The sequence below is a fragment of the Microcebus murinus genome, chromosome X (assembly GCF_040939455.1).
Source record: "Microcebus murinus isolate Inina chromosome X, M.murinus_Inina_mat1.0, whole genome shotgun sequence".
NCBI classification, from domain to species: domain Eukaryota; kingdom Metazoa; phylum Chordata; class Mammalia; order Primates; family Cheirogaleidae; genus Microcebus; species Microcebus murinus.
In genome coordinates this window covers 26,324,703-26,348,398 of record NC_134136.1, presented here as the reverse complement: position 1 = coordinate 26,348,398, position 23,696 = coordinate 26,324,703, and the positions used below count along the sequence as shown (strand labels likewise).

General features: G+C 34.0%; 1 protein-coding gene across 3 annotated transcripts in view; it reads right to left on the bottom strand.

The window, feature by feature from the left end:
* The window catches only part of DIAPH2 (diaphanous related formin 2), an 824,298-nt gene that overhangs the window by 550,947 nt on the left and 249,655 nt on the right, over positions 1-23,696 (bottom strand). For all 3 annotated transcript variants that reach the window (XM_075999380.1, XM_075999381.1, XM_020285092.2), the window contains one exon: positions 21,296-21,410. In XM_075999380.1, coding sequence (XP_075855495.1) covers positions 21,296-21,410 — 115 coding nt within the window. The remainder of the gene's footprint in view (positions 1-21,295; positions 21,411-23,696) is intronic.

Genomic DNA, 23,696 nt, shown 5'->3' with positions numbered 1-23,696 from the left:
TTTGGAAAAAAAAAAAAACTACATATACTTCAAGTCCCAGTTCAAATATTATTTTTCCCTGAAAACTTCTGGGTTCATCCTTAATTATTCTTCAATAATAGGAATATTATTCTTTCATTCCTCTTTACAGCAGTTGTCATGTTGTAGTGTGGCAATTACTTTATATATGTGCTTCTCTTTTGAAAAATGAGCTCTTTGATGACACAAACCACATCTTGTTCATCTTGGTATCTCCAACTGCCAAGAACATGATGGCTTCAGATATAATACTTACTCCCAGAGAACCAAGATATTGGCCTACTGGTATTCTTCACCAATAAACGTAAGACAAGAAGTGCTTCTCCCTTTGGATTAACATAGAACACTCTCCAGTGGACCACAACCAGAGTGCCTTGTCACACTGGTGTGATAATCATCAGTTCTGAAGTAAGATATGAAGAGTTTTGTTTTTGTAAATACTCCGTTGAAATTTGTGAATCACATACTTTTTTAAAAAACAAAGTAGATTCCATGTTTTCTCTGTAATAAAGTTATTCTAACTTGCTTGCATTCCACCATATCTTTGGAGACAGACAGAGAGAGAAAACATAACAAAGTTACTGCTAGCACACCAATAATTGCATAACACCTTATATATGACCATGGAAGCAGTCGTGACATGGACATCATTATCTGAATTTTGTCAGGAAAAATTCTGTTCTAGATCTCCTTTCCCAACATCCTTGCCACTAGAAGCAGGTTTTTAGACTTATTTTTCAGATTTCCCACTTTCTCAGTGTTCTGCCCTTTTACTATTAATACATTCTAGATAAGTCTCCTTTATAATTCTGCTTGTGTGCATCGGTCACCTCACTACCCTATCATATTCCCTGAGCTATAATCAGTTGTGATCATCACACATGGATTATTATGAATATACAAAATGCAAGGCAAAGTCAGATTGTCTGATAACACAAAAATACTAACAAAACTATAAATAAAAGGCACAAGAAAACTATTATTCGGGGAAGTAGCAAGAAGAGGATGGGCAGGTCATTCTATAATGTGCCTATGGCCTAAAAGATAAAGAAATGTGGTAGTTGAGATATAATATGCTCAGTATTATAAAACATCATCCATTTTCTCAGAAAAGTTCTGGTCTAGATCTCTTTCCCAAAATACTTTCAATTAGGAAAATGTACTAAAGTATCAAAAGGAATATGACAGATAACAGGAAATGTGTTAAAAGAGAAAATGTAAATCTTTCTCTGCTATGTGCATTTATTATCTTGGTTTTATCACTCCCTTTATCCAATCGTCTTTTGACAGTTCCACTGAGCTTTAATGCCAATCAGCCAGGTGAAATACTGTTGTCAATTATCTTCCTAGTTTAGTAGGTTCAAATGGATCCAACCCCTCTATACTCATCATATTAACATTTTGGGGTATAAAGTAGTCTAGATATTAACATTTTGGGGTAGACAATAGTCTAGCAGCATGCATACCAACAATATCCCCCTGTATCTGTGAAGCATATTTCTATGAACTTTGAATTACTATTTCAAACCTCAGAGATTATGAAAATTTAGTTAGGGTATGGATCTAAATGTGCTTGACCACCTAGAGATATATTATATATTCCAGGGGAAAGAGACAGTGAGAGAAATTCTTTGAAAAGATATTATAGACAAGATTTTCATTACTTCATCCAGGCACTCTGGGTATTTTGGAGTATACAGTATTTCCTTTCTGAAGAAAGGCTTATGAGTTGAAGCACAGTAACTGCACTTAAGGTATACTGAAGTTTGTTTATACCCCACTAGCTTAGAGACAGAGAAAACAAACTGCTGGTTATATATGTGTTCACATATATATAATAAGCTAGTTCTTCCAGTCATCCATTATGGAAATGGAGCTTTTATAATGTACTAACTTCTAAAAGCACTACATTGATTAAACAGAAAACCTCTTAAAGCTACTGATATGATGGTACTTTATCCCCAGTGAATAGCAAAAAAAAAAAGTAAGCAATGATTTACTGTAGAGCTTGATGAAAAGTTAAGAGAGAACGATATTGAGGCAATTAAATTTATAAATTATACCATGGTTTACAGAAAAGGTCATGAAACAGAATGCCTTGATTTCAATCACCATTCCCCCATTTATTATTTCTGTTATCTTCGACAAGTTATGTAACGTCTCTGTGCCTTATTTCCCTTACATATAAAATGGGACTAATAATAAGTAACCTCAAAGGGTTATTGAGTTAATGCATGTAAGACAATTATCACAATGCTTGGCACAGATTAAATGCAACAAAACAATGTTGGTTAACCTTCCACATACATATGCATGATTGTATATATGTTTCTAAATCTTTATTATGATACCATTTCTAGAACGCAAAAAACACAAAACACCCAACTATTAAAATTGTATGATTCCTTTTATACTTTAAAGTGATAAACAAACATCAGAAAATGAAAACAAACCAGTTGCCTAAAAGAGTTGATTTTAACCTTTCTTATATACTCCCCAGAGGCCCTCCAAAATAATTTCTTGGAGTTCACTAATCAAATAAACTAAGCTATCTTAGATGCAGGTTAGCAAATCTCAATTGCAATATACTTTCCAGATGCACTAGAATTCTGTTTGAAAAGATTATCATACAGAGAAGTTACATTATCTTCTTGAATGCGATACTCCAATACTTCCACGAATGAAGTTATTATAATGCTGGCAAAATACCTCTGTGCCAAACTGAAATGAAGCAAAACATTATAGTTGAATATTCTTCAATAGTCCTGGATAAAGTTGGAAAGCTCAGCCAACTCACTGAGAATTCAAATTTGGTGCTAAGTTTTTAGGGCTATAAAAAATGAAGAAATAATGAACAATCATAGTTGCTCTACTAATTCCACTCGTTGAGTAAGACTAAGTTACTAGAGAAATGGCTGCTTAAGCATGGGGCACAAAGAAATGAATGAGAGGGGCCTTGGTGATCCATCATAAATAATAATATAGCCAGAATAAGAATAGTTTGAAAGTTACACAAAAGATTTTTGGCACATACGTATAATCTATTTTGGGAATTTCCCAATAATTAATAAATGCTAAATTTATTCTCAACTCCTAAAACAAGATAACACCTAACCTTTTAAAATTTCCTGAATAGAGGATATTATTTCTATTTGGAGAGAAGACTTTGGAATATGGTGCTCTAAGCCATTTAGTATAAGATCCAAAAGAAATGACCTACATTTCTTTCTGAATGAGTTTTTTTATCAGAACAGGTTTTTATCAGTACACTTTCAGTGCCCCTCAGGCACACAAAGAATATAAAGATCTTTCTTAGATCACAGATTTAGTTGGAATGAGAATAAAATTCTCTCTTCACCAGAGCAAAATTGTTCAATTTGTAATTAATTCACACCTAGTACACAGTATGACCTCAGTCTAGAGTAAATCAAAAGAAACACTCAGAGGTGCAATATTCATTTGACCAAATAGTTAAACATAGAGCAAAAAGTAAAGATTGTCTTTACAGTCAAATCAAAAGAGGCACAAACCTCTAGAGTTGAAGCAAAGGTTAATGATAAAGCAATACAGTTTACTTACATGTACCAACACTGAACTAATTCAAGCTGCACTGTGCTTCTTACCTTTGAAAATATTGATATAGTACATCCAAAGATGGTTTGTCTGGATTATTACATTGTTTTAATCCTCTGACCACTTTTTCTGTCAACACTTTCCTCTTCAGCGTTTTCTGATTTGGTGGCAAGAACAGGATATTTATTGCATTTGGCTCAAGCCCCAAACCTAGGAGGAATACTGATTCCTGGTGTTTTTCTTATGACGTGTGTCCAATCCATCAACAAGTCTTGTTGGCTTCTGATTCTGAAGATATGTTTTTCAATACCCCAATTCATATGCTTTTAAAATTACTTTTCCTCATGATCACACTTAATCTTCCACCTAAGCAATTCTCCATCAGTAATAAGCAATTCTCCATCACATTACTGTATTTTATCTTCTTTAGAACACTTCACTATCTGAAATTCACAGTAATTTAATTACATGTTTATTATTATATCTTTTCTGTTAGACTGTAAATTCTAAGAGTCAAGATCACATCTGCCTGAATCACAGCTTTATCCCCCAAGGCCTAGACTGGCATCTGGCACAGAGTTGATGATATATATATATATTTGTAAATATAAGAATATACAGAATAATGAACTTACTGATCACCATTAAGGGTGTACTTTCTGGAAAGATTATTTACAAGATACTTTTTGAAAATAAAAAAATATGTTTCCTAGAAAATATAAGCAGTTCCCTCAAACAAAAATTAAATTACTAACTCTATAAACCAAATGCTTAGTGGGGTAGCAAGCATATTACACAACTCCTAACAGTCTTTATCACTATCCTAGCTTTCCTTTTACTGGATACTCTAACTGTTGGATTCTCCACTCCCATTTCCAAACTTCAACATACAGGCCAGCCCCAAAGATCACTGGATCTTTTTGATCATATTGAGTTTTAGGAAACAATGAGATGACTCAGATAAAAAATAGGCCAGAAAGAAGACAGTAGCTAAGTAGAAGGTCTTTGGAAAATACTGTCCATCATAGTCCACAATGGTTCAGTTAATGCACAACCCTTTAAGTATTTCTAAACAACAACAAATAATAATTTGGGTCCTAGGAGATTCTTTAAGGGAGTAGGAAGAAATAGTTATCTTGAGTCTAAGTAAGCAGGGCCTGAAGTACAGAAACACACAGATGCTGGCATGGCAACAAAACAAGATGAACAAAATCCATTTCCACCACTGAAAATTCAGAGTTACTCATTCTGTAGGTCATAGACCCACAAGGGAGTAATAAGCACTCTGTGAAAACTAGTAATGTATGGTATATGATAGAAATTCAATACGTATTTGTCGAATGAGAAAATAAGACAAGGAGGACAGCCTCAATGGCAGCTTGGAAAAATTGCTAAAATGCTGCCACTATTCATTTCTATAGTAAATTAGTCTTTATGTAGGCCATCATTACTTGTTAATACTAATATACAAAAATGCAGCTACCAATACCTAAGCATAAATTGATAAAAGATTTGTGAAACAAAGTAAATTTTTCACTATGTTGATGATACAGTTGTCCAGGGGGTTTGCGAGAGAAGGGAGATGTGCATGGCTGAGGGAAATAGGCAAAAGAAGGACTATTTTTACAAAGTTTAGTTACATGGAATTTAGGCTTATGATATTGACTATAAGGTTTATAAAAAATATTTCATCTCTGATTAAAATTTAGTCTCAAAAAAATCTTCAATCGCTGCTTAGTAACGGAAGTTTGCATTAAATCCCTCTTGAAAAATGTATTGTCGATAACCAGTAAATTCTGTATATCAGTTAGCATGTTAATATATTAAGTCCACTGAATGGTTCATTTTTCTCATAGCTGGCTCCTTATTAAAAGTTATTAGTTGAATCGCTTGAGCCCAGGAGTGTGAGGTTGCTGTGAGCTAGGCTAATGCCATGGCACTGTAGCCAGGGCAACAGAGTGAGACTCTGTCTTGAAAACATACAGACAAAAGTTATTAGTGCATCAAAATATTGTCTATTTTTACTGGCAAAGAGCTAATACTACATGTGGCCCAGTTGCCAATCTCTATATGGCAAGGGAAACAGATTGCTTTAAGTCCATGAATTTTAAGGTACATGTTCTTAATGAGTAAAGGCATTATTAACACATCTATGCCTTAAATTTTGTATTTATGCTATGAAAATATAAATAATAAAGCAAGGCATATTTTCACTTCCTCTAAAAGATCTCATTGATGAATTTCATTATGGCAAGTAAAATACTGATGTTCTGTAAGCAGCCTATTCAGAAACTCCAATGTCCTAGTAACTCTGTTACTTCCTACATGGAAAGTTTCTTGGTTTTAAAGTGAACTTCCTCAATGGCAGTGGTCGGGCTAAAATTTGTTCATAAGTACTCAAAGCAACTCGATTCCAAGTAACTACTGATAGGTTTAATTATTCATAATGTACAACTATTAATATATATGCAAATGTACATTATTATCACATGTATCAAAGCCCATTTATATAACCTCCTTTTTGATGATTCACATTTAAAATATTTCATGTAAACGCTCTTATCTGACTGTAACTCAAAGTTGGAAATTGCTGAAAATTTGAAAGGAAAGCCTATGAACACCAATCATTTTAGTGAGCCAGTACTGATGAGCATTAAATAGAATAAATCTTATAAATGATCAGGTACTTTTCATACAAAAAATAAAAATGACGTAGCAAAATTTCAATTTAATAACTAATTTGACAAAAACTGTTACAAAATTAAGCTTTCTACAACCTTTAAAATGGTTTGTACTTTTTCAATATCTTTCAAAGCAATCTGTTTAAAACAGTATAAAAACCGTATTTTGATAAGTTGATATACTGATTCCTTTCAGTCATACAAGCATACTGTCATGCTTGCCACTGCTAACAGTCACCTCTTACTAGATGTTTGGAAGTGACCTTGGAACTCCAAACCCTACACTTCAAAAGGCTATTAGGAAAGCATTAATATTTACAGGCATGATAATGTAATTTAACTACTTAGATTACAGCATTTCTAAGAGTCACATGGACTGGAGGCCCCCAGGAAGGTTTAACAACATTACAGACAGAATCTAACCCCTCAAGGCCCCTCCTTTCAGTAAGACTGGATGGTGGGGAATAATGATCAATATACATATCAAAAGCAAGATGATAATATTGGTTTAGAATCTTCAACCTTTAACATAATAGTGAAAAAAATTGAAAAACATCTTGTAGCAATTCTTTATAGAGGAATTCTGAAACACTTCTTATGTAGCTGTATCAGCAGGAAAGACTTTTTGGTAAGGATACACAATTGCAGGGGTTAAAACAACAGCAGCAACTTCTGTTAAGAGTTTTTCATGTTCTTCTCCAATTGCAAATGTCATCTTCAAGATTTGATTCTAGAATAAGTACACTTAGATGCCAAGAATGAATAATACTGGTCGGACTCAGAAGCGTTGATAGTCTAGATGTCTACCTAGCCAGAGTATATTACAGATCTAGACAAACTCTCTTCCCTGCTGTCACACCCATCCTGGCTTCTAGATAAGACCTAGACCTGGCTAGGGTTATGTATATATCAGGCCAGTGGAATAGGACTGTACTTTCTACAATACAGTATATACTTCATACATATATAAGAAGAATCTAGATTGCCAGTTACATAACTGACATCATGTGTGTGAACTGAATGCTGGTAGTTTGTATTATAATTAAGAGCACTGGATTCAAACTCAGCTTTGTTATCTGTTACCCTTGTGACCTTTGGGCAAGTCACTCAGTTTCCCTGTGACCCAGTTATCTTATCTATGTAACTGGAGATAATAACATTACCTTATAGGTTATCTTTCATGAGGATTAATTGAGCATAAAAAAAGTTCACAAGAATGTGTGGTATATAACAAATGCTTTATGAACTTCTTTCTGTGATATCCATGGTCCTATTTAACAGCTCAATTTCCAGTTCATGTGTGTATTGCTGGTTGGCAATTGTCCATTGGCTATGGAACGTATAGTACCCTGAACAACCAGCCAAAGGAATGCTCATAGACCAAAGAGAATCTAACATAGCTCATGAATTAATTCATTTTGTATATATTTATTGCAATTCTAATCACAACAATCCTGAGATGTTGGACTCTGACAAGCAATATTCACTATTGCTGCAAGAGACAAATAATAGAGATGGGGAATTACGAAAATCTACAACAAGAAAGTTTTGCAATTTAAAATAACACCCAAAACAGTGCAAACCCATAGTAATTCTTATAATCAGGAGGGAATTCAATAGTAGATACAGAATTTTCTGTAATGTGTGGCCTAGAAGAAACTTAAGCCCTAAGAATGGACCTATATAGCAAGTTTCCCAAAGGCTTAGAGCCCATTTTTTCTCTCCTGACAAAAAGTTCAGATTATCTTTGAAAAGATCTCTGAACGATTCCTAAAAAGCTGGCCACAGGATGATTGTTCCTACCACTATTTTTGTTTCTTACTCTTAAGTGTTAGAGGACACAAATAGACCTGAGCTAAAGATAATAAACCACAAGAAAAAGACTACTATAAAAACATTTCATTGCCTTTCCCTTCTCCATATACCTTCAAAGTTCTGTACATTTTTCCCCTCTATTAAAACAGATAACTGAGAGGAGCTGCATATATCACATAAATACTAAACTATAAAAAAGAGATTACCCATTTATAACCACTTGCAAAATTCATAAAAATCAGAACTCTTAGACTACTACTTTATTAGATTTTAACTAGGGTCCATTCTAATTAATTAAACTTATTGGTAATAATTATCAAGCAAATATTATGCAATATATAAGCAGTGAAGCACAAATATAATTTGCCCACCAAGGAACTTGATAATGGTATTTTCTAAAACATTATTAAATCTGAAAGAGTTGATAATAATAAATAATTACCTTGATGTCTCTGAGGATTTGAAGAAATAAAGACTATCACTATAACAAAGTGAAAATGACACCATAATATCAGGATAATGCTGAAAAGGCTTTGTACAAGTGACTATCTCTCTCTCAATAAACCATAGTTAAAATGTATTCAATTATGTCCCTGACAATAACAAAATTAAGAATTTCTTCCTTGTCATTTTAAAAAAATAAAATCAAATTATATATTGTTATACTCTGATCTGAAAAGATATTAAATTAAAAAAGCATGTTCAAAGGTCTTCAATATTAAACAATCAAGAGCCCTATAATATAAAGCTGTTGTTAGGCATTACTACTGCAGAAAGCAAATACAATCAAGTTCCTATCTACCATAGAAAAGGCTGCTTAAAATAGTTGACAACTTTAATTTCCTTTGTGATCACATACATGTATCTATGGAAAATTGTTTAAATTAGTTAGAGCACCACACTAAAAATAGCAAAGTCACGAATTCCATATTTATGGGATCAGTTAGCTTTTATTCTGTACCATGTATAAACTCTCCCCTAGCCCCTTATCTCACAAATGAGTGCCACTGGCCACAGGAAGCATTAGGCAAAAATGGATTAAATGATCAGTTTAAAAAATCGTTACTATTGGAAATCAAAACAGCATGATGCCCTTCTAATCAGAATGGGTGCTATCATTATTATATAAGGATGAAAGCCAATATTAGCAGACCACATAACTTTCAAGCAAAAACTACCAAAATCCCATTGCTTTCATAGGTTCAATATAACTAAACCTGAAAAAAATATATGGTTGATTGAAAGTCTGCTCAGGAAGTGGTAAAAAAAATTCTTAAGGAACCCCTTAGCTAAATTATATCTTAGTCAGCCATATTAAAAAATGGCTAGATTTGTGTGCCCAAACCCTTTCTCAAATCTATGAAATTTCCAATGATTCTTTGTATGTATTTAGTTTATATCCTGAAATGGATTAAGAAACTGTTAAAACAGATGTCTACAAACCATGTCTACAAAGATTTTAGAACCATATTCTAATCTATCATAGAGATAGATTAACAATTGATAATACAATAAATTATTAAAATACTTAAATTGTTAGCATCGAGAAAACAAAAGCAGGTGAGATAGAATCAAAATGCCAATAATTAACAGGGATGTGATCTGATACTGCAAGAGCAAAGAGTAAGTAAAAACTAGGAGAGGAACGATAGCATCTTTATTATTGCTGTTAATGGAACAAAAGGTACCTAATAACACTAGCTTCTCTTTTCAAAGAAAATTACAAATACCCTAATAGCATCACATGTCACAGAGTAGTTACTTTTGTTGCCTTCTATTAAAAGCAATTACATGCAAGAAAACAACACATTTCTAACACATTGCCTGGAGCATGTTATCAGTCTATTCTTATCACATGAAGCCAGACACAGTCAACTCTCAGTAAGCCATTCTAATGAAGGAAATATTGATAATTCACAATAGTTGTATTTGCCATTTTAATGCATAACATATTTTGCTTAGGTTCCTATGAAATTAATTTAAATTAAAAATTATAATCCTTAAGCCAGTATCAACAGATGACAAAGCACAGGAGGTAATGGTATGGAGAGAGGAGAAGAAATCAGACTAGTATTAGTATTTGGCCATGGATAAACCAAACCGCACACTACACATGCATAGAGAACGTAACCAAGGGTAGCCACTAACTTCAATATATTTCTAGTCTTTCTAAATTGTTTTTATATTGAGAGACATGTTTCAAAACACTGTAAACCATTTAGTGGGCAAATTAATTTATTCAATTTGTACTCTTTATGAGTACATTTTTACTGGGTCCAATTAATAGAAATGCATTAATACCCTACATAAGCTAGGTAAGATTGGGTAGGCAAGAATAAGGTACTTCAAAGGGCAAGAATTCACACAGAAATATCCTTTAGGACAGAAAAGGGGATTTTCAACTGAGATTTTCGATAATAGAACTTTAACAGGCATAGTTACATTATAGATAGGTGCAGTAAAACCGTATTTAAAAGAACAGGCTGTGGATTCAGGCTTGTACTCATGCATCCTGTTTCCACGTCTTTGCTCATGTAGCAAACATAACAAAGCTGTGATGCATGCAGGCTATGGAATCAGCCTGCTCGAGCTTGATTTCCAGCTCCATTTTGCTCATCTACAAAATGGCTACAATAATAATAAGCATGGCATAAGGGAGATCACAAAATTAAATGAAATAATCCATGTAAAATATTCACGAGGTACCTGGCATATACTAGTATACAACAAATATTAACAGTTACAATTGTTCAAATTGTTGGTTAAATATATCATATGTCTATGATATATATATTTATCTTCATTCTCACAAAACCTTTTGATAGTTATTCCATTTTATTATTATTACCTTTTATAGTCACTTAAATCAAGATAATAAGAAATTAAATGTTTTACTTAGGGTCAAACAAAAAAAAAATCAAGAAATAGACACTTATTTCAGCACACTAAAGTTGTTCATTCAAGTGGGCCAACCATACATTCAAGACTTTACAAACTAAACGACAGGCCACTTTTGAAAAAAAAAATCTATGTTTCACATTTGAAAATGTTAAAATATGTTATAGAGTAAAAAAAAAAATATATATATATATTTATATATATATATTAAACACCCAAATGAAGCGAATTACTAAATTATAGGAAACTAAATTTGCAAATTAACTTCAGCAAACTACTACAGACCAGACTCATTAGGCAGATTTCTAGTATTTAATCAATAATAAGAAGGACTGTCAGGAGACAGACAGACACACACACACACACACACACATACACATACACACACACATAACTGAATAAATTACTAAATAAAAACACGCTGATACCTGGGTGCAGTGGCTCACGCCTATAATCCCAGCACTTTGTGAGGCCAAAGTGGGAGGATCACTTGAGGCCAGCAGTTTGAGACAAGCCTGGCAACATAATGAGACCCTATCTCTACAAAATATTAAAAAAATTTTAATTTTTAAAAAAATGCAGGCATGGTGGCACATGTCTGTAGTCCAAGCTACTGGGGAAGCTGAAGCAAGGCTAAAGGTTGCAGTGAGCTGTGATCCAGCTACTGCGTTCCACCCTAGGAAAGAGAGCAAGACCCAGTCTCTTTAAATAGAAAAAAAAAAAAAAAGACATTGGTTAGTATTATGTCCATAAATTATGAGCTATCCCTTATACCAGGTATCCTCAAACTACGGCCCGCGGGCCACATGCGAGTGTTTTTGCCCGTTTGTTTTTTACTTCAAAATAAGATATATGCAGTGTGCATAGGAATTTGTTCACAGTTTTTTCTAAACTATAGTCCGGCCCTCCAACGGTCTGAGGGACAGTGAACTGGCCCCCTGTTTAACAAGTTTGAGGACCCCTGCCTTATACTTTATTTGCCTTGGTACTATGAAACTAAATATACATAACTGTAATTCATCTGTGTGTTCACTGAAGACACTTATACTTGCCAGAGCTGTGGTACATGCTGGGAAACAAATAGTAAACAAAATGAAAATACTTATTCCTGCCTGCAAGAAATTTGGTGTCTAAGGGAGGACATGAATGAGGAAAGACAATGATAGTATTTTGTGAAGACTGCATTCTGATGACAGTGTTATCTAAATATAGGCCAAATGAAGAACTGGTGAAAGTGTTTTCAGAGAAAAGTTGCAAAGTCTTGCTGAGTGTCTTTGTTCCAGGAACAAAAGAGTTCAATCTAATTTGGGGGTAATGAAAAGGTAAGTGACCTTAAAATATATAAGAAGGAGTTTTGATAACTTCTTAAAGACAATGGATAATCAGTGAAATGTTCAAAAAATGGAAGTGCCATGATCAAAACAAAACAGGACTGAAGACAAAGGGACCAATTAGGATTCTGTTGAAGTCATCAAGGAAAAAGATATCATAGAGCTTGTAATTACTGAGAAATCAAGTTGTATGTATCTATGTGGTACACAGCTTCTAAAATGACTCACAAATGATCCCTGCCTACTTGAGTGATCCTCTCCCTGTGTGTGTGAGTGCTGGACCTAGTTATTTAATACTTGCTTCTAATAAGGAAATTATGCTATAAAAGACTGTGACTTCCTTATTGCTTTCATTATCTCTTCACTCCTTCCTGTCCTACACTCTTCAATGAAGCAAACTGCCTTTTGTGAGCTGTCCATGAGCAACAAACTGAGGGCAGCTTCTGGACAACAGCCAGCAAAGAATGACCACCTTCAGAAGAATAGCCCTGGAGGAAGTGAATACTGCCAACCATATAGGTGAGCTTAGAAACAAATCATTCGCCAGTCAAGCCTCTGAATGAGACCACAACCCTGAAAACACCATGTGTGCAGCCTTGTGAGAGTCTATGAAGCAGAGGACTCAACTGAGATTTGCCAAGATTCCTGAAACTGTGAGAAAATAAATGTATGTTCTTTTAATCTGCTAAATTTGGGGGTGATGTGTCATATAGCTATAAGTAACTAATATCTACAATAATAAAATAAAAAGTTAAAATTTTTTCAATATGGTAGCCATATACAAAATGTTAATCCATTTTTGAGCACAATTATATTCCAAGAAGCATTAAAATAGGAGAGAGATTTTTAAGTTGTAATTTAACCCCTCCAGGGTCATCTCCGGGAGGGCAACTAATAACAAAATTTAGCTGGATCAATCAACATACCTACAAGATGTTAAACACTGATTTAAAATAATGATAACTATAATAATGATAATAACACCAATAAGCATACTTTAAAATTAAGGAAAACATAATGACCACATCTTATTGAAAAACCTATTAAAAATAATGAGTTAAATTTACTCTCACCAACAAGGACTGACAAAAACAATTACTTATATATACTGTCTCAGAAAAACTACCAGATTTGAATTTCTCTAAATTGAATATATTTCTTAAACAAATTAGAGAAACCTCTTGGCTTACTTCTTATATCATGCAAGATACAGTCTGGAACTAGTTTAACTGCCATTAATATACAGTTGGAACAAAGTTTCATATAGCAATGTTAAAAATTTCCATGGAAATTCAATGTAAATAATTTCTATTTGCCAATATAGAACTAATTTAGCTAGAACAATGATTCGAAATATGAATGAGAATCTGTATAATTTGCAAATGCCATCAACAGAACACCTGTTAATGTGCTTAATCTATATAATGTTTATCAACAAAAATCACTCAAATGTTGAGAGGCAGTCTCACTAACTAAAAAGTTAAAAGGTGTTATATTAAAATAACACAAGGTGTCTATAATGTTGTGAAGTTAACTTCAAAAGAGGCCAAATGAAAAATTTATTTCATGACTTTATGCATCCCATGTATATTCATATACCATTACCAAATGCCTAATGACATGAAGACTACATTCCTTCATCCATTATTAGAAGAAACACATCTCAAGTCACAGCAATGTTTTACCATTGACAGATTCTAGACAGAATAATGCCTAAAAAATCTTAGAGAAAGAAACTTATTCTCTTCAATGGATAAGATATAGATTCTCAGCTTTGGGTGGAGCTCTGAAGAACTGTCTTCAATGCCAGGATAATAGGATTATACATTTCACAAGATAATACAATATACATGAAACTACATTATTAACCCTATGAAAAGGGATCAGTTAAATATGCAACAAAATGCACAAATTACCAAGGGCAGAAAATCTACTAAAAGTCATTTGCAGTTTTGCCACATATTAGCTTCATAACCAAGACATATTTCTTAATCTCCCACAGTCTTAGTTTTCTCATCTATAAAACAATTGATACAAGTATCTAGGAATGGTGTAAGGACTAAATGAAGTAGGGATTTAAAGTACTTATCATAGCTATTGGGAAACAGTATTAAAAATACTTAATAAATATGCTATTATTATATCATCAATATTATTATTGCTGTTAGTAGATGCCATAGAAATAGGGTTAATAGAAGTAGTACAATCACCATGCCATTGCCAGTATATACAGACATAGCCATTTTGAAGTTTACTTGCTTAGAAGGCAGAAGATAACTCTATGTCAACTTCTCTCTATAATGGTAACTTATAACTAAACAATGGTATGTATCTCTGGCTTAATAATTCCTTGTTCCTTCTTTTACATAAAGGAGGTGATTAATGCTAGAAAATGTCAATTGGAAATGAATGAAAGTGCCATCACAAGTTGAAACACTTAAAATGTTAATAATGAGGCCGGGCGCTGTGGCTCACGCCTGTAATCCTAGCTCTTGGGAGGCCGAGGCGGGCGGATTGCTCAAGGTCAGGAGTTCGAAACCAGCCTGAGCAAGAGCGAGACCCCGTCTCTACTATAAATAGAAAGAAATTAATTGGCCAACTGATATATATATAAAAAAAAAAATTAGCCGGGCATAGTGGCACATGCCTGTAGTCCCAGCTACCCGGGAGGCTGAGGCAGAAGGATCACTCGAGCCCAGGAGTTTGAGGTTGCTGTGAGTGAGGCTGACGCCACGGCACTCACTCTAGCCTGGGCAACAAAGCGAGACTCTGTCTCAAAAAAAAAAAAAAAAAAAAAAAATGTTAATAATGAAAAAACGCTATGGTAAAGTGATACACAAAGACAGTTAGAAATCCAAAGAACTTTAGATATAGTAAAAATGATGAATTATGCATAGATATTACAATGGACTGAATATTTATGTCCCCCTAAAATTCATATGTTGGAACCTAACTCCCAAGGTGATGATATCAGGAGGTGGGGCCTTTGGGAGGTGACTATGTCATGATGGCAGAGACTTCACAACTGGGTTTCATGTCCTTTTAGCAGAGCCCCCAGAGAGCTAGCTCACCCTTTCCACCACATAAAGACACGCAAAAAGGCATCCGCTATAAGCCAGAAAGCAGGCCCTTATCAGACACTGAATGTGCTGATGTCTTGATCTTGGATTTCTAGCCTCCAGAACTGTGAGAAATAAATTTCTGTTATTTATAAACTATCCAGGTTATGGTATTTTGTTATTTTGTTATAGCAGCCCAAATAGACAAAGACAGGTAAGGATGGCTTTTAGTTTGCCATGTGAAAGAATTAAGCCTTCTTGGTTTGTTCCCTTATGTAGTAAAGCTTATACTATAAAACATGCATGTTGTGTCATTAAGATGACAAATTATTTGTTAGGACACAAGCTCTCTCTGGACACTTTAGCACTATCTTATAAAGGGTGTGTACTCTGAGACTGACATCTCATTATTTTCTAGTTAATTCTAAGAATTTCTATATTATGAAGACAGAGATGAATTAGATTTTACCACTCTTTTGTCTTTTCATTACTTCATCAAATACAGAAGATTGCACTGAGCAACCAAACAAGGGTGGGTATCTTAAGAAGCAGCCAACTAATTCTAAGACTAGGAAATGGAATTTAGAATATGATCCTCAAGGAAAATTGCATTTACATACATATATCATCAAACTAGCTGCGCTATAATTTTGAAGCTATGTCCAATATTTCAGGCATTACAAAATGGCATTTATATGCATTTAAAATATTTATAACACCTCAGTTTTCTATTATTATTAAAGCTAAATTGTGCTACAGAAATATATTATTGAAGCTGAATTTTATTAACCTCTTATGTTTATTTCTTATATTTCCTCCAAGCAACATTAAAACCAAAGAAATTGCTTACAACTTCCACACACACTATCTTTGTTCTTCCTGAAGCCTCTAGAGAACCCTAGAAATTCTAATTAGAATTAGCAGTTATAAGCTACATATTTTATTATTTCAAATTTAGTTAATATTAACCATCATTGCTTTAATTCTTATATAATATCACTATTGTCTATAATTACTATAGATTTTTTAAGGAGAATGACATTATCATTATAGCCCTGATGGTTATATGTCCCCAAATATCATGAAATTGAATAATAAACTAAAACTAGAACACATACACAAATTCCAACAGTTACATATATGATGCATATTCAAAACTATTAACAGGATCTTCTCCAGCTGCCTTTCATTAATTCAGAGAGCATTTGGAAATGTATTTTGTTGTATGGCACAGTTATGACTTAAGGAGAACCTAAATGTCATATGCAACATGACACAGGATTTGGGAACTAGAAGCTATCTTAGAGATGAAGATTAAGAATTCATACTAGTCATGATATCATCATATCTTGCCTAGCCTACTAATATTTATCCATAATCAGTGGTCCCATAAATTCTCACAACCTATCTGTCCACCTAAAGCCTAATCAAGGGTTAATCATCAAATTATTGGACCCCTAATACTTAAAAAATAAAACCCAAATTCTTCAGTGTGAAGTTATCCTTACCACCTTCACCCCAGGACCTCTTCCCTCCACAGTATGGACCCAACAGGCTGGCTGCCTGCCTGTGCTTTCAACACAGTATGCACTTTCTTCCTCCCTACAGTTAAATTAAATCAATAGGAGACCATGGACCTGAGGCTCTCTTTGAACTTTAAGTTTGTACTTAATAAATTGAAACCTAACTTGGGAGTACACTTGTCCCTCGGTATCAGTGGGGGATTGGTTCTAGGACCCCTCAAGGATACTAAAATCTGCAGATATTCAATCTCTGATATAAAATGGCATAATATTTGTATATGACCTATGCATATCCTCCCAAATACTTTAAATCATCTCTAGATTACTTATAATGCTTAACAGAATGTGAATATTTGTTATACTATATTTTTATTTATATTATTTTTATTACTGTATTATTATTTTTATTGGCTTTTTTCCAAACATTTTAAATCCACAGTTAGTTAAATCTGTGGATGCTAAACCAGTAGAAACAGAAGACCAACTATATGTTTGATGAAACAGCCGAGTGTCAGTCAATCACAAACAGCTGAGCTTCCGCCAATCAAAGGCAGCCAACCGATTAGACCATGCTCAAATAAGGCAAATGCCTCATCACACTATGCCCAAATAGGGCAAACACCTAGCTGTAGCCAATTGGATGATTTCGGTAGTTGCTTCCACATTCAAACTATAAAAGTTTGCTACTCACACTGCTGGATGTAGTTCTCTGAACCTCTTCTGGTTCTCAGAGCTACCTGATTCATGAGTTAGGCTTTGCTCACATAGACTCTCTTATATTTGTCTACAGTTTTTCTTTTAACACTTTGCTAACAGCGATCTGCCTAGAATCCTGTCTTTTCTCTTTTCCCTATTGAAATTCTACTTAACTTCAAGGCCTATCTCAAATTATATCACCTCTGGGGCCTCCATTTACCCTACATACCCTACTCACAATTAACTATTTTCTTTTTTGCCCCCGTGGCTTTTTAAAAATATCTATTTGAACATTTACTACAACGTGACTAAATGTAAAATGCATCTTCCTACCTCCCTCACTAGATTATGAGTTCCCTGGTACATGGACAAGACCTTATTCATTTCTTTCCTTCCTATTTAGTATACTACCTTGCACATAGTAGGAACTCCACAAACTTAAGCTAAATGAAATGAGAGAGCCATTCTCTCCCTAAAACAGAAATGACCTGTTTTTTAATACAACATTAAAAATCATTGTCGCAGCCAGGCACAGTGGCTCACACCTATAATCCTAGCACTTTGGGAGTTCAAGGTAGAAGGATCGCTTGACCCCAGGAGTTCAAGACCAGCCTGAGCAAAATAGCGAAACCCCATCTCTATAAAAAATTTTAAAAATTAGCAGGACATAGTGGTGCACACCTGTAGTTCCAGCTGTTCTGGAGGCTAAGGCAGCAGGATTGCCAGAGCCCAGGAGTCTGAGATTGAAGTGAGCTAGGATGGCACCACTGCACTCTACCACGGGCAACAGAGCTAGATACTATCTCCCAACAACAACAAAAAATCATTTTCTCTAAAATTCTTAAGAATAATATAAATTAAAAGTATAATTTTAGAGTACTTTCACATATCAAATATTTATACATTTAAATATAATAGATATCAGAACTACTGTATTTTAAAGCTTCTTTCCATTTAGCAATCCATTTTCTTTGAAATAAAGACTAGTGATACTTCAGTATCAGTACGTTTAGTCACAACAAAGACATGAGCTCTCCAATGCCCTGCCCTTGCAGTAGAGAGAAGTTCTGGGAGGTTCTGGAACACTGGGTTTAAGAATGTTGGAAATAGGTCTCAGAAACAACAAGACTGTTGCTTCTTCCAGAATGTAGCTGAGTGAGCTGCAAAGAGCAGCAGAATGGGGAAGAAAGTGGTGCTAGGAAAGCCAGGGTAGTACAGTTTAAATTCAGTGAAATCAGAGCCTCTTGCTGATTTCTTACTGATTCTGCCACCTACTGACCACATTATGAATCAAGGCACTGCGAGTGACAAGGAACTTCAACTATTACAGTAAGATCAATCAATAGTTATTGAGTGCTATTAAAAAAATGGCAGTTTAGTATCATTAAAATTTGTCTTGGCTATATTATGAATGTCTGGAATATGCTATGATGCTTAACTGATTCCTTAAATGTCCTTTCAGAAATAAATCTTAGTAAAAGTAATGGTACTAAAAAGTATCCCATTTTGGTTTGCCCTTAAATATTCAAAATTAGGAAAGTTGAAACAGTGTCACATAGAAAATTCAGAGAATCAAAGTTAAGAGGAATGGAAATGCAGCATTCTCAGCAATGCATACATGAGAGCCTTTATATGAATTTTGTTTGGTTTTGCTTTAGTTTGATTAGGTTTTAGCAGCTGCAGTAAGAATTGCTTTGATTATAACTGATTAGCTCTACCAAGTGCTGCACTAAAGAGCATAAAATTCTCTTGCTAAATTAACAGTTGTATTAAAGCGTCAATAACTAAGACAAAAAAAAGCAAAACACACAAACAGCATCAGGTTAAATGAAAGAGAAAAAGGAAATAATATTTAAGTGCCTGCTAGCTACAAAGCACTGTGCTGGATGCTTTAAATATATAACCATATTTAATTCTCACAACACTACTAGGTAAACATTAGTCTACTCATTTTATGGATGAGAAAACTCAATCTCCAAGGTTACAAGTATCACAGCTGGAATGCAAGTATGTGTGACTATATTTCCTCTGGCTTTTCCTACTATACCACAATACCTTTAGAAAGTCTATAATGGGTTTTACACTTGTCTCCCTGTCTCTAACTTCAGTTACTTCATTTGTAAAACAAAGAGTCTGTGCTTAATGACTTGGAAGGTTCAGACTAACTCTAAAATTTTATGAAATCTATGATTCTCGTAGCAGTCAATCCAAATAAATCAATAAGCAACAGAGCAACTACTCAATTGAAAAAGGGCAGACAACTGTAGGGGGAAGTTCACAGAAAAAGAAATGACAATTGCCTAAGAATAGAAGAAAAGCTGCTCAACTTCACATCTAATTTAAAAAGTAAAAGTTATAACACCAATGATTTACCATTTTCATCCCTGAGATGGGCAAAGGTTGTGGGAAAATAGACAGTCATACGCATTTTTGTTGACATTGTAAATTGGTGCAAATTCCTTGGAAGATAATTTTGTAATATCTTTCAAATGTTAAATGTACCCTTCTAGAATTTATACTACAAATAGCCTCACATATGTGCACAAAGGCATATATAGAAACATGTTCACCACAGAATTTCTTGAAATAGCAAAAGATTGGAACTAATTTAAATATCCATTATTATGGGACTACTTAATTTAATTAAGATAGGTTCATACCACAGAATTCTATGCAGTATGTAAAAAGAACACTGTAGATAAACATAAGCTCCTATGGAATAACCTCCAAAACATGGTTGGCAAAAACAGCAAGGAATAATAATTAAAAAGAGATAAATACACATATGTATCTAGAAGCAGACTGTTTCTAGGGGGCAATGCAAAAAATTAGTAATAATGGTTTTCTCTGTGGAAAAATTTGTAAGTATGAGATTAAAGGAGATTTACTTTTTTTAAACCATATTTTTAAAAAATATATGAATAGTGTGCAATAGGCATGAATACTTAGCTTTAAGCAATTTTTCAACTTTAAAAAGTGATTATAATTAATGGTAAACTCTCAAGTCATTGAAGAACCCTTTAAATGTGATGTCTACTATACCAAATAAGAACAAAGAAAGTAGACCTAATTGGTAGGAATTTTTGAAAAATGTCAAAATTCTTCAGAATAATCATCCCAGATTTCAGTGTGTGTGTTCACTTCAACCCACAAGGAACAACAAATACAGCACAAGCAATTCCAATATGCAACATATGATAGAAGAGCTGAAAAGAAATAATTTTCACTTCTCTCTCTCTTTCTCTGAATCTTCCAAAATTCACATTCTCACATGTTGGGGCATGTTGTGATAAATCAGACAAATGAATGGTAAAGGTGCTAATTCAAATTGCATGAGACCATAGAATATTTCCATATTTTAGTTGTAAACACTGATTCAAACAGAAAAAATTCTATGCTTAACTGAATTATCACTTCTGCAATAATTAACGAAATAATCACATTAAAATAAAATACCAAAAATTCCTGGACCACAATGAGATTGATAAGTTATAGTACAAAAACTATGTATGAAATTCACAAGAGGTTACAGATGTAATAAAAAACAAGGGACTATTATGAAATAATTATACTTATTAAGTACCCTGTCCGGTGTGGAAAAAGTATATATACATATGTATATATTATTAGAAATTTTTAGCAAAGAACTGAATTCTAATATACCATAATCAAGAATTTATATTTTACAAAGGAAAATGTACCTTTTCTCTGGGTAGCAAAATTCAATGCCAACTTTGCAAAGAGATCTGGATTCTCAAACTTGTCTTCTTTAACTTTTAACCAGAAACAGTTCTCAGATAATTCTCTGGCCTCAATCTGAAACAAAGATAAGTTTCTAAATTATTACTTCATATTTAAATTTTCTAAGAATTTACTTTCAGCAAGGTTGAATGACAGTTCCTTTATTCATCTATCCACTAAGTCAATTTTAGGATCTATCTAAATAATACTTACAACATAAATATTAATTGAGAAACTCTCAGAATTCTACTGGTGTGCAGAAAAGGTACATGATAGCAATAAGCTATATAGCAAATTAGATTTTTAAAATTCTTCAACTCAAAGGAGTTTTAAAAATAATTTAGTAGATCTCTCTCCCAACTCACATATTCTTATTGCTCCTGGATTTTTGAAAACAAGAAAACTTAGACTTAGAAAAGCAAATTACTCAAGTTCACTGATTAGGTTGAAGCCAAAAACCATAATTATAGTTGACACAAACCTCCTACTATGTGTCAGGTACTGTTTTAAGTGATTTATATATATTTACTCATCTAATCCTCACAGTAACCCTTTGATGTAAGACCTATTATTATCTCCATGATAAAGATAAGGAAACAACACTAAAAAGCTTAAGGGGCTACCTAACTGGTAAATGACAGAGCTAGGATTTAAACCTACACAGTCTAGCTCCAGAAAGTTGTGCTCTTAACCACTATACTGAAACCCAACATCAGAAGTGTGCATTTTCCAGTACACCATGATATTTTGTGATATGAAAGTACCATTATGCTATATGCTAAATTGCTAAATTAGCAAACACACCATTACATTTATACATGCAGATAACTGGGCCAACAGCTTCTGGATCCTGTATTTTGTGGGTTGCCCCTAATTAAAAATAACTATATTCTAAAACCATTCATATGTCATTTACTCTTACGAGCAAAACATAGGTATATGCTTAACTATTAAAGCTGATTTAACCATCAGTCTTATCAAACCAACTTACTACATGCCCACAGTAAGACATCACAGTAATTATGTTCTTGGATGAGTCATTTCCCCAGATGGTTGTCTGGGTAAATATATTCTTATTAGAAGATTAGTCCCCAGTTAATGAGGACTGTGTCAATCTATATAATAACTTTTTTAAAAGAAATAGATTATTTCATAATAACAATAATAAAGCAAATTAACATTCAGAAGAAAACATTTTGACAGATAATATCAAAATACAATAAGGTTATGTCACTACTTAATACTGTCACCTATTCCACACTATTTGAAAGTTTAATACACACACAAATCATTATTCTCTAAGAATAAAAATAACACGTTTCAATAATAAAAATGATTATATTTAAGAAAGGAGGGGAAGGCTTCAAGATGGCTGACTTGTAAAGACATGTGGCACTCACCCACACCAAAGTAGGATCAAAACAGTAAGTAGATAATCACACGTCAAATAGAGCATCTAAGAGAGAACAGTGAAATTCACCATAGACATGACAGGAAACACCTCAGGCATGAAAAAAGAAGAAAGCAAGGTGCCATCAGGCCAAGATCAACTAGGGGCCCAGAGTCTCTCCCCAGTGTGGAGAAAAGGTGAGAGAACCCCCACAGTCCACATTTCCACTGAGGACTCCTATAGACCTAGCCATACAGAATGGGGAAAAGCTGAAAAGCTTTCTTCTAAGAACTGGAACAAGACAAGAATACCCACTTTCACCACTTCTATTCAACACAGTACTGGAAGACCTACCCAGAGCAATCAAACAAAAAAAAGTAATAGAAGGCATCTAAACTAGAAAACAACAACTCAAATTGTCCCTCTTGGCAGAAAACATGATCTTATATTATTTAAAAAAACTTAAATATGATACAAAAAAACTCTTAGAACTGATTCAGTAAAGTTCCAGGATACAAATCAACATACAAAGATCAGATGTGTTCCTATGCGCAAAAAACAAATGAGCGAAGAAAGAAATCACGGGGAACAAGATGGCTGAATAGAAACCTCCAGCAATTGTCTCTCCGCATAAACACCAAATTCAACAAATATCCGTGCAAGGAAGCACCTTCAGAAGAATCAAAAATCAGATGAGTGATCACAGTACCTGGCTTTAACATTATATAAAGGAAAGAGGTATTGAAGAAAGCAGAAAAGACTCTTACATTGCCTACACCACTGCTCCCCTATACCCCATCCCCTAGCAGTGCTGCACCAATACACAGAGTAGAGAAAAAGAAATCTCTATGTCCCAGAGGAGGAAGAGTGAAGTGATAAAGCGAATTTGGACTGGATCTCAGATCCACCCTGTCACAGGGGAACACAGCACAGGGCAGAATACTGCTGACACCCATAGAGGGAGCATTTAC